At 38.9% G+C, this 16,624-nt stretch overlaps 2 protein-coding genes across 3 annotated transcripts in view; one reads left to right on the forward strand and one right to left on the reverse strand.

Moving 5' to 3' along the window:
- The window catches only part of LOC126402800 (proteasomal ubiquitin receptor ADRM1-like), a 14,453-nt gene extending 11,742 nt beyond the window's left edge, over positions 1–2,711 (forward strand). The window contains exon 10 of the mRNA XM_050065058.1: positions 1,654–2,711. Coding sequence (XP_049921015.1) covers positions 1,654–1,757 — 104 coding nt within the window. The 3' untranslated portion in view covers positions 1,758–2,711. The remainder of the gene's footprint in view (positions 1–1,653) is intronic.
- On the reverse strand, positions 2,118–13,288 carry LOC126402799 (CDK5 and ABL1 enzyme substrate 2-like). 2 transcript variants are annotated; one of them, XM_050065056.1, is made up of 9 exons: positions 12,717–13,288; positions 12,078–12,170; positions 9,615–9,692; positions 9,351–9,450; positions 9,078–9,246; positions 8,895–8,992; positions 7,401–7,507; positions 7,057–7,261; positions 2,118–3,737 (listed from the first exon to the last, which is right to left on the reverse strand). In XM_050065056.1, the coding sequence occupies exons 1-9, from the start codon at positions 13,268–13,270 to the stop codon at positions 3,597–3,599; spliced, it is 1,545 nt and encodes a 514-aa protein (XP_049921013.1). In that variant the 5' UTR covers positions 13,271–13,288; the 3' UTR covers positions 2,118–3,596. The 2 variants fall into 2 exon arrangements, with proteins under 2 accessions (XP_049921013.1, XP_049921012.1); XM_050065055.1 differs by lacking the exon at positions 9,615–9,692 and having other exon boundaries at positions 12,717–13,285.
- Positions 13,289–16,624: the final 3,336 nt, after the last annotated feature.

Consider the following 16,624-nt stretch of genomic DNA (forward strand, 5'->3'; position numbering starts at 1 on the left):
TTTTTTATTTTTTGGGGCATTTTGCCTTTAATGGACAGGACAGGTAAGCGTGAAAGGGGGAGAGAGAGAGAGAGAGAGAGAGAGGGGGGATGACATGCACAGGCTGGATTTGAACCCGTGCTGCTGCGGCAACATGGGGCGCCTGCTCTACCAACTAAGCCACTGACGCCCAATTTTTCCCATAATTTTTGACGACATACTATACTATGACTTTTTTCCATAATTTTTTTCCCATAATTTTTGACGACATACTATACTATGACTTTTTTCCATAATTTTGGACGACATGCTATACTATGACTTTTTTTCATGATTTTGGACGACATACTATACTATTTTTTTCATGATTTTGGACGACATACTAAACTATGATGTTTTTACATGAATTTTTTTTTTTTTTTTTTTATATTTTTTGGGGCATTTTGCCTTTAATGGACAGGACAGGTAAGCATGAAAGGGGGAGAGAGAGAGTGGGGGATGACATGTACAGGCTGGATTTGAATCCGTGCTGCTGCGGCAACAGCCTTGTACATGGGGCGCCTGCTCTACCAACTAAGCCACCAACGCCCCTTTTTTTCCATAATTTTTGACGACATACTATACTATGACTTTTTTCCATAATTTTGGACGACATGCTATACTATGACTTTTTTTCATGATTTTGGACGACATACTATACTATGACTTTCTTTCATGATTTTGGATGACATTCCATACTATGACGTTTTTTCATGATTTTGGACGACATACTAAACTATGATGTTTTTACATGAATTTTTTTTTTTTTTTTGATATTTTTTGGGGCATTTTGCCTTTAATGGACAGGACAGGTAAGCATGAAAGGGGGAGAGAGAGAGTGGGGGATGACATGTACAGGCTGGATTTGAATCCGTGCTGCTGCGGCAACAGCCTTGTACATGGGGCGCCTGCTCTACCAACTAAGCCACCAACGCCCCTTTTTTTCCATAATTTTTGACGACATACTATACTATGACTTTTTTCCATAATTTTTGACGACATACTATATTATGACATTTTTTTCATGATTTTGGACGTCATACTATACTATGACGTTTTTCATGATTTTGGATGATATGCTAAACTATGACGGGTTTTTTTTCATGATTTTGGATGACATGCTATGACATTTTTTCATGATTTTTGACGACACACTATACTATGATGTTTTTTCATGATTTTTGACGACATTCCATACTATGACGTTTCTTCATGATTTTGGATGACGTACTATACTATAACGTTTTTTCATGATTTTGGACAACATGCCATGCTATGGCGTTTTTTCATGATTTTTGACGACATGCTATACCATGATGTTTTTTCATGATCTTGAACGACATGCTATACTATGACGTTTTTTCATGATTTTTTTCGACATGCTATTCTATGACTTTTTTTCAACATACTATACTATGACTTTTTTCGACATACTATAACTTTTTATGATTGTTTTTGACATGCTATACTATGACGTTTTTTATGACATAATATAGTATGACTTTTTTTGGAGTTAGTATACTATAATGGACTGACATTTTTTAGACTTGATCAGAAAACTAATTTCCAAACTGAATGATAATGAAAACAGTTTTTACTTGCGGCACTAACTTCTGGACATTTTTTTCTCTGTAGATGTCGAGGCTTTTGCCAAAGCCATGGAGACGGAGACAAAGTCGGACCAGGAAGGAGACTCCAAAGACAAGAAAGATGACGATGAAGACATGAGTCTGGACTAAGAACTCTTAAAGTTTGTAATTTAAGGTATTTATTTAGCTGCTGTTGCTGTTTTGTAACTATTAAACATTAAGGATAAAGATTATGGTTAATATAGTAACTGTCACTAAGACTCCCCTCCCTCGCTGATTGTGCCGTGTTCATCCTCCAACAGTGTGTTGAATTTAAACTAATTGAACATGTATTCTATCTGCATGTCAGCTACTAGTCTGAGCTGTCCTAGCTGAAAGGGAACAGTAAAACGATGAGAAACATGCTTGTCTGTTGTGTGTTTATTCTTAGTACCCATACTGCGCAGGGAAGACAAAAATAGCTTCATAAATGATTGATTATTGACTGGGCAAAAAAAACAAACTGATGACTTTTCAGTGTCTGAAAATATATTTGAAAAACATTCATTTTACAGTATGAAAACAATGAATTTACCAATTTGACACCAACCATACAAGTACATTTTCTGCAGTTACACACATTTGGATGCTTATCGTAATACATTATTCACCACTGCAGACAAGAAAAAGTTTGTGATTATCTTTCCCAGACAAGGACAACCTCAACATTTAAAGATCTCTACAGCAGCAACACTCAGAAATGTCAACATTAAATATCACTTATTAGAAGATGTTTAACCATTTTACTGCCACTATAGTTCCAGGCACTTTTTTCCACGCCAAAATCTGAAGAGTTACAACACAATAAGTACTGCAGGCAGGTTAATACTCTGTGGTACTTGTTTTAGTCAAAGCACTACAATCAGTTACCTTCGATTGACTTACGATGGGAGCACAGATGATTTCAGTGATGATAGCTACAGTAACAACTTTTAAACGTTTCTTTGGGTTAGATTTTATGAGCCATTCAAAGATATGAGAAAGTAACATTCCTGAGAACTGAAAAATGAAACTAGCCACACTAATGCGGAATAAATTCCAGTGCAGTTTTTTTTTTTATAAAAACATATCCCTGTTCAGCAACATGAAAGATAAAAAAACACATTTACTATAAATAAAAGCCTCCACAGTCCTGTTTCCTTACAGTATAACAGTGGTTACACTGTCAGCACAGTCTGGACACACAGCTGCCACAAGAGTCTGAACTCATAGTTTCTTTTGATTCACAAGATAAATAAATGTGGCTGGATTATTGTTGGACGTACAAAACATATCAAACGTATTGTAAATTAAAGGCCACTTCCTTCTCTCATAAAAGACAAATACTAAAATCATGTTTTCCACCAACGATCTACAGTATCATGTTTCAATGTAATGGCTAAAAACACTTCAATGTCACAGTGGGTTCAAAAAGGCATTTACAAAATCAACAGTATGGTTCTTTGTATTTTGTAAAACATACTACACAGGCTGTGTATAGTAGTGAGAAAGGTGCAGGAGATGAGTCTTCCACAAACACAAACATCACAGCATACGTTTCATTTAAATACGAGGTTGAGAATACGAGGACGTACCGAAAGAAATGGGTCACAACAAACAGAAATATAAGCACAATTAATGTGCTCATTGACCATCTCTAACATAGAGTTCATGACTGCATGGACAGAATGTCACACATACAAAAAGACATTCAGGGAGACACACATGCCATTAAGCCTAAAATATGCAAGAGTAAACTAGTTATCCTCCATATACAGTGAGCGACTCGAGTCACGACCGTCAGGAAATAAGTAGTACCAGAATTATTTGTTTCAAACACCACAGCTTATAAACTGGTCGATCCACACACACACACACACACACACGGTCAGTCTTGATTACTTTATCACACTCGCACTTGCTGATGTTTTTAATGAACCCAATGGATTGTCAGACGATGCTGTATCCACTCTAACCTTGCTGCACCAGCCTGCGGTAGTGGGGCATGACCTTGCTCTCAGGGAGGTAAAGTCCCATCTCCAAGGCAACCAGCACCGGAAACTCCAGAGGAATCAACTCCCGTCTGTTGATACGGAAACGCTCCTCCAGCTTCTGCTCATCCACAGATAGAAAAAATGGTGTAATGGTATACATGTTAGATATTTGGTTATTGAATATGATTTCTTTTAACGACATACTGTTATACTATGATGTTTTTTTGACAAATGACTTTTGACCTATGACCTTTTCTGACTTTTTTCGACATACTATACTATGACTTTTTTTCGACATACTATACTATCACTTTTTTTTTTTTTCCCCGACACACTATACTGTGACTTTTTTTCGACATACTATACTATGACTTTTTTTCGACATACTATACTATGACTTTTTTTCCCCGACACACTATACTATGACTTTTTTTTTTTTACATACTATACTATGACTTTTTTCGACATACTATACTATGACTTTTTTTTGACATACTATACTATGACTTTTTTTCGACATACTATACTATGACCTTTTTTTTGACCTACTATACTATGACTTTTTTTCGACATACTATACTATGACCTTTTTTTTGACATACTATACTATGACTTTTTTTTCGACATACCATACTATGACTTTTTTGACACATTATACTATGACTTTTTTCCCCGACATACTATACTATGACTTTTTTCTCGACATAACATACTATGACTTTTTTGACATATTATACTATGACTTTTTTTCAACATACTATACTATGACTTTTTTTTTGACATACTATAGTATGACTTTTTTTTCGACATACCATACTATGACTTTTTTGACATATTATACTATGACTTTTTTCCCCGACATACTATACTATGACTTTTTTTTCGACATACCATACTATGACTTTTTTGACATATTATACTGACTTTTTTTCAACATACTATACTATGACTTTTTTTCGACAAACTGTGCCTTTTCTTTGACATACTATACTATGACATTTTTTTCGACATACTATGCTATGACTTTTTTCGACATACTATACTATGACATTTTTTTTCGACATACTATACTATGACTTTTTTCGACATACTATACTATGACTTTTTTTCGACATACTATACTATGACATTTTTTTCGACATTCTATACTATGACTTTTTTCGACATACTATACTATGACATTTTTTTGACATACTATACTATGACATTTTTTCGACATACTATAGTATGACTTTTTTTCGACATACTATACTATGACATTTTTTGACATACTATACTATACTATGACATTTTCTTGACATACTATACTATGACTTTCTTTCGACATACTATACTATGACTTTTTTCCCCGACATACTATACTATGACTTTTTTTGACATACTATAGTATGACTTTTTTTCGACAAACTGTGCCTTTTCTTTGACATACTATACTATGACTTTTTTTCCAACATACTATACTATGACTTTTTTCGACATACTATACTATGACATTTTTTTCGACATACTATACTATGACTTTTTTTCGACATACTATCCTATGACTTATTTTCGACATACTATACTATGACTTTTTTCCCCGACATACTATACTATGACTTTTTTTCAACATACTATACTATGACTTTTTTCCAACATACTATACTATGACTTTTTTCGCCATACTATACTATGACTTTTTTTCGCCATACTATACTATGACATTTTTTCGACATACTATACTATGACTTTTTTCCGACATACTATACTATGACTTTTTTTCGACATACTATACTATGACTTTTTTCCGACATATTATACTATGACTTTTTTTCGACATACTATACTATGACTTTTTTTCGACATACTATCCTATGACTTATTTTTGACATACTATACTATGACTTGTTTTCGACATACTATAGTATGACTTTTTTTCGACATACTATACTATGACTTTTTTTCGACATACTATCCTATGACTTATTTTTGACATACTATACTATGACTTGTTTTCGACATACTATAGTATGACTTTTTTTCGACAAACTATACTGACTTTTTTTTTTGACATACTATACTATGACTTTTTTCAACATACTATACTATGACTTTTTTTTGACATACTATACTATGACATTTTTTCGACATACTATACTATGACTTTTTTTCCGACATACTATACTATAACTTTTTTTTTGACATACTATACTATGACTTTTTTCGACATACTATACTATGACTTTTTTCGACATACTATACTATGACTTTTTTTTTTACATACTATACTATGACATTTTTTCGACATACTATACTATGACATTTTTTTGACATACTATATTATGACATTTTCTTTACTATACTATGACGTTTTATGACTTTTTCGACATACTATACTATGACTTTTTATGACTTTTTTCCGACATACTATGACATTTTTATGACATACTATATAATTTGAATTTTTTTTATGTACTATATTATGATTTGTTTTAATTAAATTTTGTAGGCCTTTTAAATGCATATTTTACTGTGATATTTTAGAACAGTTTTATGGCATATTATATTATGACTTGATTACCTTTTTTGACATCCTATATTATGACAATTGATGTGACATACTTAAACACAATGACTTTTTTTTTTTAATGACATGGTATGCTTTGAAATTATTTATGATAGGTGTCACCAAATCAACCAGGACTGAAATCCTGAGTATTTCAACTGTGAATAATTTCAAAACCCTTTCTACTTTAGGCACAGATTCTTTTTATCTATACAGTGTGCATACATGATGAATGTTTAATGGAAACATTGTTAAAATTTAAGTGTGTGGTTAAATTTCCAGTTCACTCAGCAGCAGCTGAATTAAGCAGCTGCAGTTCTTCAGACTTAATTCTTCAACATTAACTAGTTTAAATAATTCATCTTTTATCTACAGAGCCTTTATGAAGAGTGTTTCTTGCTATGCGACATTAAAAGAATGTTTGATTAATATCCCATATGATATTAGATTCTGTTTGTATGTGATATTGTTTTACTGTATTATGCACTATATAATATTTCTATAATAAAGACAGTATCATTACTTACATGTACTGTACTTTGCTGCTACTAAACACACCAACATGTCACTGTTGCCTTGTAATTTGGATTTCAATTGTAGTTTCTATTCTTATTTCTGTTCCTCTTTTATTAAATATTTGTTGTCATGAGTGTCTCTATTTGTAGTTATTCGTGCCTGTGAATTGTTGCACCACCTGAATTTCCTCCCTGGGGATCAATAAAGACTCACTTACTTTGCTCTAACATTTCAGGAAGTCCTACATGTGTTACAGGTTTTCCCATTTTGTTTACTCTTTGCTTATTAGCATGAGGAGGTGACAGTTAACAGTCAACATAACCTGTTTGTTTTAAGTTTCTATACTGAGATCTGTTTGTGTAGAAGCTTCACTCACGTCAATGAGCTGGCTGACTTCTGGTTTCCGCAGATCACTGCTGATCTTTGCAGCCAGCAGCACGCAAGCCGCCGCCACCAGCTTCCTGTTCTGCTTGTTGAGGCGACCCTGCAGCACCAACTTCTCAAAGTAAACAAAAGCCATTGCTATGGTGACGGGCTGTAGGCTGCAGTCCTCGCCCATGGCACGCATCTCCCTCTTAAGGCTGGTGGAGAAGAGGGGAGAAGTCATAGTTAATGATCAGTTTTCTAAGAAAGAGTTCACCGTGTTTGAACCAGATTAAGAAAAACACAAGTACATGTGAGGATACACAACATGGTTCAACCTCTGTGATCAATCTGTACCTCCTTATCTTGCTCAGAGTCAGCTTAATGTGAGGAAACTTCTCCCTGAAAGTCTCATTCATGTCCTTCTTCAGGTCAGATGGTTTCACATACTCAACAACAGTTGTCTGCAGAGATGAAAAAAGCACGTCAGTACAGAAGTGAACAGTGTCAGCATAAATTACAGCTGCAATAAAGTTTCACAGCTTTGCATGTGAACTATTTCGGTACGAACTGTTTTACACACACTCACGCTAGAGGTTGCAATCTTGTGATACGATCTACTCAGCAGCAGTAAAATCATGTGAACGGGACATAACGGATGTATTTTACTCTCTAACAGGGCTGGAGGTTGGTTCAGAAGTGGAGATCTGCTTAATTTACAGATGTTGTCAAATCAAATTTAGATTGAACAGCCTTGTCACTGATTTCTGAAACAAACAAGGACAGTACATGTCCGACAATAACTGTGTTTACATGCACTTAAAAACAGGCAATGCTTCCTTAATTTAACTGTAGCAGTAAATGCTGCGTCCATCCTGATTTCCTTTTTGTTTGGTGTGTGTCAGAGCAAAGAAGATGGACAGAGCTTATAGGGGGAAGGTGTCTGAATTAAACACTCAGATGTTCAGCGGTGGAACCTTTGTGTTAGTTCAGGGTATCTGTAGTGTTCATATTAAATTTAATAAAGACTTTTTAATATCACATAGAATGCAATTTAATACCTGATTCACTATCATGCTGACAGTATGATGGAAAACAAGTCAGGACAATATTTCCTACTTTTATTATCATATTACATTTTTTTCAGTACTTCCTATATGGATTAACCAATGACATGGGCTGCACAAAATGTCATTTATTCACATTTGGAGCGCTTTTTTCTAGGTTTTCTAATGAAGCTTCAAATGTTCAAATCCTTAAGTTTTAATGCTTAAAACTTTTTAACAACTGCAGATAGCTTGCAGTTTTAGTTGAACTTTAGATGAAATTATTTTCAACACAAAAACAAAGACAACAACATGTTATATCCTCTCCTTTCATCCACCCACTCTGCAGTCTTTGTCATGCACACATGCAGTTGTAAAAGCTGAGAAACCTGGTTACCCGAATACATGGCAGAAAAATCAGCGTTCACCAGGAGAAACAAGGTTACTTGAATTTCATACTCCAACTACATCATGTTTCAAAGTACAGGATAATCCACAGAGCTGTGGATTATCCTGAGTAGATGGGTCATGATTTCTGGAGAGAGACATTGCTGTTGAGGTTTTTTTTAAATGTAGTTTATTGTCGCTTTGAGCACCACAAGCTGAGTGCCATCTAGTTCCATTATATTGGAGAGAAGGCAGACATCTCTACGGCCAACACTTGGCAACTTAGACCAAAATAATGTGAATTGATAAATAGCACTACACGTAAGAGGAGAGATATGTACTTTTGATTTTTAGGTGAACTGTCCCTTTAAGAAGTGAGCCTACTGGAGAATATTTAACTGCATGCTCACCAACTCACCACATATGATGCAAATATCAGAACCCTCTTGTGTCTGCCACAGGGCCACTGAGGGTCACTGAGCAGGTTAGGATCGTACTCTGCCACCTCCTCTGTGGCTGGAAACACAAAAAAACAGTGTGTAATTGGTTTGGTGGTGAAGAAGGGTGTGTGTGTGTCTGTTGGTTTAAATTAGAGACATACGCGGGTCCTGTGCCACGCTGTTGTTCAGACGAGCCGGGGTGAAGTTCCTTTGCCCGTTGCCACGGAAACGGGACTGAGGGGTCTGAGCTGTGGAGCTTTCTGATGCACCGCAGCTCTTCTGTCTCACCAAGGCATTGGTCGGATAAAGGAACTGGGCGTATGACACCGTCTGAGGAGGTAAAATGAGACAGTCAGCAACCTTCAGATCAAACAGATTCATCTAACCCGAGTGTTGTTTCTCATCATACGTGTGGCTCTCAAATAAACACTTACCTTGCCATAGTCTCCAATGTCCATGCCTTCCAGGGAAGGAAGCAGGTCAGCAGCCACCACAGACGACAGCCTTTGTCTCTGAGCCTCCAGCTTAAGATCACTGTTCAGAAAGAGAGTCGCATTAATGTCATTTCCACCAGGCGATGAACCCACACTGCCCCTACTGAGAATGATGATGATGATAAATCACACAGGAGGATAATGAAAACATAAAAGTGACGATGAGTGGGTGCTCTCTGCTTGGTGATGGTGCTTTCTTTGTACCTGAAGTGAGAACTCTCTCCATAGGGCAGCACTGAGAAAGCAGCGTAAAGCGACCGCTTGGCACAAATCAGCACGATCCTGCAGGACACAGGAGGTACAGGCAGACAGAACAGATGGAGTGTCAGTCTACAAGGAACAGCTACAGTCACTGCTACTGTACTCACGATGTTCATCATCGCTGGAGCTGCGATGACAGCGAAATCAGTCACAGAGCCACTGCTATGTTTATCTGACTCACCAGTGAAGCCAAATGGCTATCGACAACTATTTAAAGCTCAAAGCAGGAGGAAGAGTCCCAGTTTGTGGCTCTCATGTATTACCATTACATTCAGAGTCACAGAGATAAGTAGATCATTGAAAGATTAGTCAATCAACAGAAAATTAATCAACTACTACTTTATTTGACCAGGAAAGTCCCACTGAGATATTGTGACATGAGACTGGAAGTGCTGTCTTTTTCTGGTTTTAAAGGCTGCAAGTGCGAATGTGCCAAGATTGTAAAAAACACACTTTATTTCAAAGCACAGTGAATTTTTGGCACAGAGCTTTCATTTTGGGGTGCTGTTTCTTCCTGTAGAGTGAGTGACTAACGAACAGCCACTTAACAGAGACATCAAACTATCTCAACAACAAGGACAAACGCAAGTATGACGTTGAATATATTAAACTGTGTGGACCTTGAACTAATGACTAAGGAGAAATCTGGACATCACGGCTGGACCACATCTAACAAACATCTGTGAGTAAATACTCTGTGAATGTACCAATGATAAGCTACAATTGTGCTGTAACACTGATGCTGAAGTATTTGTTCAAAAATATAGTGATATCTGATTTTCTCCTTATCATCCAGCCATATCAGCAACTGTTTTAAAAATGTGTTAAGAATTTTAAGCTACTGGAAAGAAATATTGATATTTAACCAATATAACCAGTAACAAAATTTAAAATTGTGATTTACATTGTATAATTCGAGTAAAGAGGTGTCATATCTGACGAACATCTTTGTCTGGATTAGGAAAAAGAGGCAAAACTTGGAAATGGGTTAAAAATATTTTTATCATGCAGCAAATGAGGGCTGCAACTGATGATTATTTTCATAAATGTGCCTACTATTTTCCTGATTATTTCATTAGTTGTTTATTAAAACCTTTAAAACTATAAATTTCCCAGAGCTCAAAGTGATGCCTTCAAACTGCTTTTGTTGTTAGATCAACAGTCGAAACCCAAGCAAATTACAGGAATCATCAAACGCAGCTGATTAATTTCCTGCCATTTGACTAATCGCTGCAGCTCTACAGCAGAAAGACTCTTTTGTATGTGTTGTGAAAATACCTTCAGAGCAGCAGAAAGTGTTTCTAAAGCTTGTGGGTAAAATATTTTCAGAAAAATCTGATGCTTATCTCTTTGACTCGCAGATGAGAGGAACAAACTGGTGCTGAGAGCTTGACTGGCGCAAACCACGGAGAAGTAACCAACAAACGCAGTAAACATTCACTAGAACTCTATTGTTCTGACTAAAATGTGGACTCACAGTCTACAGCTACTGAATACTACAGTGTTTTTGGCAACTTCACTGCACAGACACCAAGAGCTTCAGCTCCTCACAACACACAGATCAGTAACATACAGTCAGCAGTCTCTAGGTCTCAGAGAGATATCAAATCTCTAACAGGGGACAACATCGCAACGCATAAATCCACTTGTTTTAATTAGCTTAGTTATATAACCTAGATAGCTTTGCTTCAGCTCAGTAAGTAACATGCACCGCCTCAACCAGAAACAGAAAATCAGACCTGTGGGGCAATTTATGATTGCTTCATCATTGTTTCGCACACCAGCAGAAAACACATGACACATCTTCATGTATGTGGGCATGAAATGTTCGTAAAGTGGAGGAGAAATGTAAAAAATGGGAGTCGAAAACACATGATTTCGTTAGTGGAGAAAAAAAAACTATATGACATGTTGTTTTCAGTGTCTACAGACAGAGCAAGAAAATATAACAGAAAATAAATCTAAACAACTGTAACACACTTGCTTTCTAATACGGGTCAACCAGCATAACAACAGTGTGATATTTCAGTCCTTCCTCGCTTTGGGGTTACCTTACGGTTGCTGCAGTGGGGTGTTACATTTCCACTTTCCTCACTGCACCTCTTTTGGCTTTTGCAAAGCCTCCAAGGGTGATTAAATTTACTGTAGCAGTCGCCACGCAGCAGCTGTACTGCTGTTATTCCTCTGCAGGCCAAACTAAGTCTCTGTGCCAGAGCTAAGCAGCTTATTACAACACAAGCAGGAGGAGTGTAGCACTGCTGCTGAGTTTATGGTATGTTTTAAAGCAGCATTGTTTTGTTTCCTACATTTCTCTGACAGGAAACTAAGTATAGCAGCATTTCTCTGGGGTTCCTCTACTGTATATAGTATGTAAATGTATTTGTATGTGTGATATTGGAGACTCACCTACATCCCCTAGTATCATACTGCCTCATACTCTTGATGAAGTGGACTTTCTTTGGCACCTTGGGTCCAGGAGAGCCAGACACATTCCTCAACCTGAGTAGAGATCAAGACAAAAATACCTCATTATTGCACAGAACAAACAAAAGGATCCTCACATGACAGGGCTCAATCGGTAATCTGTGATGTAAAGCTCTTTAACATCACAAATGTGGAGGTATAGCCAAAGTAGTGGGTCAGTTTCTACCGACCTTTAACAAGAAAGACAACATTAATTTGGTGTTTTCTTCAAACAACACCTCAAATCATAAACCTGACAGCTGATACAAGGGTTATGACTTATTTTTCAAGCAAGAAAGTGACTGCGATTTAAATCAGAAACACTGATAATTCAAGACACCAGGCAACAGTGTTCAAAAAAGGAGAATACAGGGAATCAACCCTATTGTAAACCTATATATCACATATCATTTATATTTGGCACATCAGTCATCTCTTCTAGGTTAAAACAGAAAGTTCTAGAACATTACGAAAGCTCAGTGAGAATGAAAGTGCGTCTCTTTTATAATGCCTGCTTTATTTTATGCGGAAGCGACTAGCCTGTTTAAAGGCCCATGAATACACATAGACCACCGTGCTCACCTCTGCCGTGAATCCAGGGAATTACCGGCCGGGACCGGGCTCAATGCGGTGGGCGTTGACTTAACACGGGAGCAGGCTTGGTGTCCGGTGGGCACAGGGGACAGAGGGGTGTCGGGGGTTAGCGTCTCAGCCGCACTGCCACCCTCCAAAAATACCTCATTAGCCCCCAGAGCAGCTGCCCCGACTGGTGCCGGAGACATCACCAAAGGAGGTCGGATGGGACTGAACACCCCCGGGAAACTGGAGGACGAGCCACTGCCGGCTGGAGCGGGCTCTGTCACCTGGGTGACCGGCTGCTGGCCCTCAGCCGGCAGGGGCACGACCGTTGCGCCGCCGTCTCTGTCCCTGAGTCGCTGCTCCTCGGCGGCTTTTTGGTCGGTGTTTTCATCGCTGTGCTGACAATGGGGCCGTCCGTCGAGGGAGATATTATTGAGGAACAACAAAGCCGCTTGTCTCCTCCTGGAGTCCTTCGTTTTTCTCCGCTGCTCCCGGTGTGTTTTAACGGGTTTACTGTTGCTGCCGGTGGACTGCAGACCGCAGACAGCGGTAGCCATTCTAGTTTGAAATGTGGCCGTTGGAGGCGAAGGCTACGAGACACCGGTACCACCAAATTAGCCCCGCCCCTCTATGCGCTGATTGGATGTGGCGGAAATTATGTATCTAGCTCGCGGTTGATTGGATGTAGTATAAGAGTGGGCGGTGCTCTGGAAACAAAGAAAGCCTTTATAAAATTCACCGGTTAAATTTGATGGCTGATTATTGATTATTGATACCACTTTTTAATTTAAATCTTAAACCTAATTATATAAAAATATGTACGAAAAGCTGTTTTTTTTCCTCTTTCAAAATTCTTCCAAATTCAAATCAAAGTCTAAAAGCTGTAAATCCTTTAGACCTACATAGCAAGAGCGTAGTGTTTGTTTCAACGTTTGGGGGATGCACATATAAAATGGGGTATGTAAGCTTCAAACAACTATTTTCCTGTATTCTTGATTATATTTATACACCAATTTGCACCCTCTTGCATCCATTTATTGTGTAAATGTCTTTAATTTTGTCAAAATAGAAGTCTTCTACTTAAATGAAATGCACATGTTCTAAATATGGAGAACGGTGTGTCCCTTGCGTCCCCCCCTAGAAATCTCCACCTATACAAGCTTTATAAGCAGTAACTATTGCCTTTTTGAATATTTTAAAGATCAGTTAGAAGCCACTAGTCTGTGACACCAGGGGTCAGCATGCCCAGGTCCCGCCCCTGCCTGCCACCCAGCACACAATGCACCCAACCCCGATACCAGTCTCTTTAGGTGGTGGGCCCACAGGGCGGCAGCTCCATGTTATTCATTCCGGCTGAGCCCAAGGCCCGGCCACCAGATGCTCAAAGACAAGCTCCACCCAGGTCTGGATCCTGATGGGGGCCCCAGTGTCCCCATAACAGACAAGGTACTCTTTCCCCGGCACGTGTCATCTTGGTCTTCTTGAATGGTCATGAGCTCTGGGTAGTGACCAAAAGAATGAGATTGTGGATACAAGTGGCCGAAATGAGTTTCCTCCAAAGGGTGTCTTGGCTCAGCCTTAAAGATAGGGTAAGGAGATTGGACATCCGGTGAGAGCTCAGAGTAGAGCCTCTGCTCCTTCAGCTCGAAAAGGGTCAGTTGAGGTGATTTGGGCATCTGATCAGGATGCCTCCTGGGTACCTCCCATTAGAAGTGCTCTGGATACGTCCCACTGGTAGGAGGCCCCGGGGCAGACCCAGAACACGCTGGAGGAATTATATATCTCATCTGGCCTGGGAACATCATGGGGTCCTCCAGGAGGAGCTGGACAGTGTTGCTGGGGAGATCTGGAATACTTTGCTCAGCCTGCTACTCCCGCGACCCAGCTTTGGATGAGCGGTTGAAAATGGATGGGTGGATGAATAAAAGCCACTACAGAGAACAAGTTTTGGTTGTGAACTTTCCTTAACCTAGTGTTTATGCTTTATATTTGTAATAATGCCAAACCAAACTTAAACCTAATTAGGCCTTTATGATTTTAAAGTGAACAAAAAGCCGACTTTCTTTCTTCAAATTCTTCCAAATTCAGATCAAGGTCTAAAAGCTAAGTGGAATGATTGGCTTTATTGACGGCTAATAAATCATTTACTAAAAGCCATTAACTAGAAAACTTGTTGGGTTGCCAGGTTGTGAACAGTTCCTTTTGGCTGGTGTTTACTCTTTCTGTTTGGTGATTAGGGCTGGCACAATATCAGATTTTTATTACACATTTATTGTGGCCAAAAGAGTTAATGATAGAGCTAATAATGCTAATAATGTGCTAATAATAATAAAACCATACTCTTTACATTTAAGAGTGGAAACAACCCTCCTGGAAACTGCCCAGGACTGGAAAATGCAGGTTGACCTGGATCAGAGAATCAACTTTCCACCAGAGATTGCTACAACTTATCTCAGGTCGGACCTGATCTTGTGATCAACCTCACAGAAGTCCTTGTACACTGTGGAACTAACAGTACCATGGGGGACTGCAGTTGGGAAGCTTATGAGCGCAAAAGTCTGAAGTCCACAGACCTAGCAGCTGACGCAGAACAACATGGCTGGCGTACCCAGGTGCTCCCTGTAGAGGTTGGGTGAAGAGGATGTGTAGCCACATCATCAACCAGGCTTCTAAGTGTATGGGGGTTCGAGGACATGCCCTCTAAAAAGCCATAAAGTCACTATCAGAGGCTGCTGTGCAGCGCAGCAATTGGCTTTGGATGAAGAGGAAGGACCAACTGGTCTACAAGATGTCCAACATGAGGGGTTAAAATCGGAGGGGGGCACACCTGGGATGCCAGGTGTTGCTGTTGAGCCCTCTGGAGGTGTCGTGGGCCAATCATCGAAACACCAATGAAGGGGGTTGCCCACCTGATGACCCCAGTGAAGTAAATACCTCTCCCACTCAAGACGCCAGGCAAGTGCTGATTACTTTTAGGGATTGTAACAAGTCCTATAAGCTCAATTTGAGGAAAAAAGCACCAGCTATCTAGCATAGCACTTAGCATTTTGTTTCACATGCCATTGACTTGCAAACATGAAGCTCGAGTCTGTTTCTCTCAGACAGAAACTGTGAGAGCTTTTCCATCTCCTGAGTGGAAGTGATCAATACAATAGACTGATGGAAATCCTTCACGGTTCAGTTTAATTACAATGAAAACGGCACGACAGAGAGTGTATTCAGTGTTAGAGAGTAAGTTGGTTTGTTGAGAGGCCACTGACCTTTGTATGGACATACAGGAGGTGTCGACAAGTTGAGTGCCGCTAATCCACTGATCCACTGATTCACTGCAACACAGAGATGGGATTTAGTCTCAATCTAATCTGAACAATCAGTTTGCCTCCTTAGACATCTATCTATCTATCTATCTATCTATCTATCTATCTGTGTAAAAAGGCACTGACAGCAGAAGTCAGGTAAACACATTGCTCTTTATTTTAGCAACAACAACAATGAAATTGTCTTCACCTTCTTGATAATCTTTTTTTTTTCTTGCTCTGAACAGCAACAGTCTGGCATGACCAGTTTAAGGCTTTTTGATTCTAGCTTTGTGTTTGTATTTTGAGGTACAGCCCCGCCCAACTCCTGCCACAACAAGCTCATTTTATGGTACACTGTGTTGGTTGTTACATGATGGACTCAAACAGTTAGCACCATAATTGAAGCCTCTCTGGCTTTTGTTCCTGCAACAGGGGTGGTAAAGGTGTTCTGTGGGCTATTTATTCATCTCAGTGTCATCTGGGAAAAACTGAGCAGACCGGACAGTGTTTACAACAAAACTGTCTCATCTCAGTAACACAATTTCAAATCAATTTAAATGCACATGGCAGGACTCCCCCCCCCCCCCCCCCCCTCCCCCCACCCCCCCCCCA

Source organism: Epinephelus moara, chromosome 16 (assembly GCF_006386435.1).
Source record: "Epinephelus moara isolate mb chromosome 16, YSFRI_EMoa_1.0, whole genome shotgun sequence".
Lineage (NCBI taxonomy): Eukaryota > Metazoa > Chordata > Actinopteri > Perciformes > Serranidae > Epinephelus > Epinephelus moara.

Bases quoted from the DNA above. Each gene is read 5' to 3' on its own strand.
- LOC126402799 (XM_050065056.1), bottom strand. From the start codon at position 13,270: ATGGCTACCGCTGTCTGCGGTCTGCAGTCCACCGGCAGCAACAGTAAA. The intron at 9,247-9,350 runs GTAAGTGTTTAT...TTACCTCCTCAG, and splicing joins ACATTGGAGACTATGGCAAG to ACGGTGTCATACGCCCAGTT. The intron at 7,262-7,400 runs GTACAGATTGAT...CTTCTCCACCAG, and splicing joins ACTCTGAGCAAGATAAGGAG to CCTTAAGAGGGAGATGCGTG.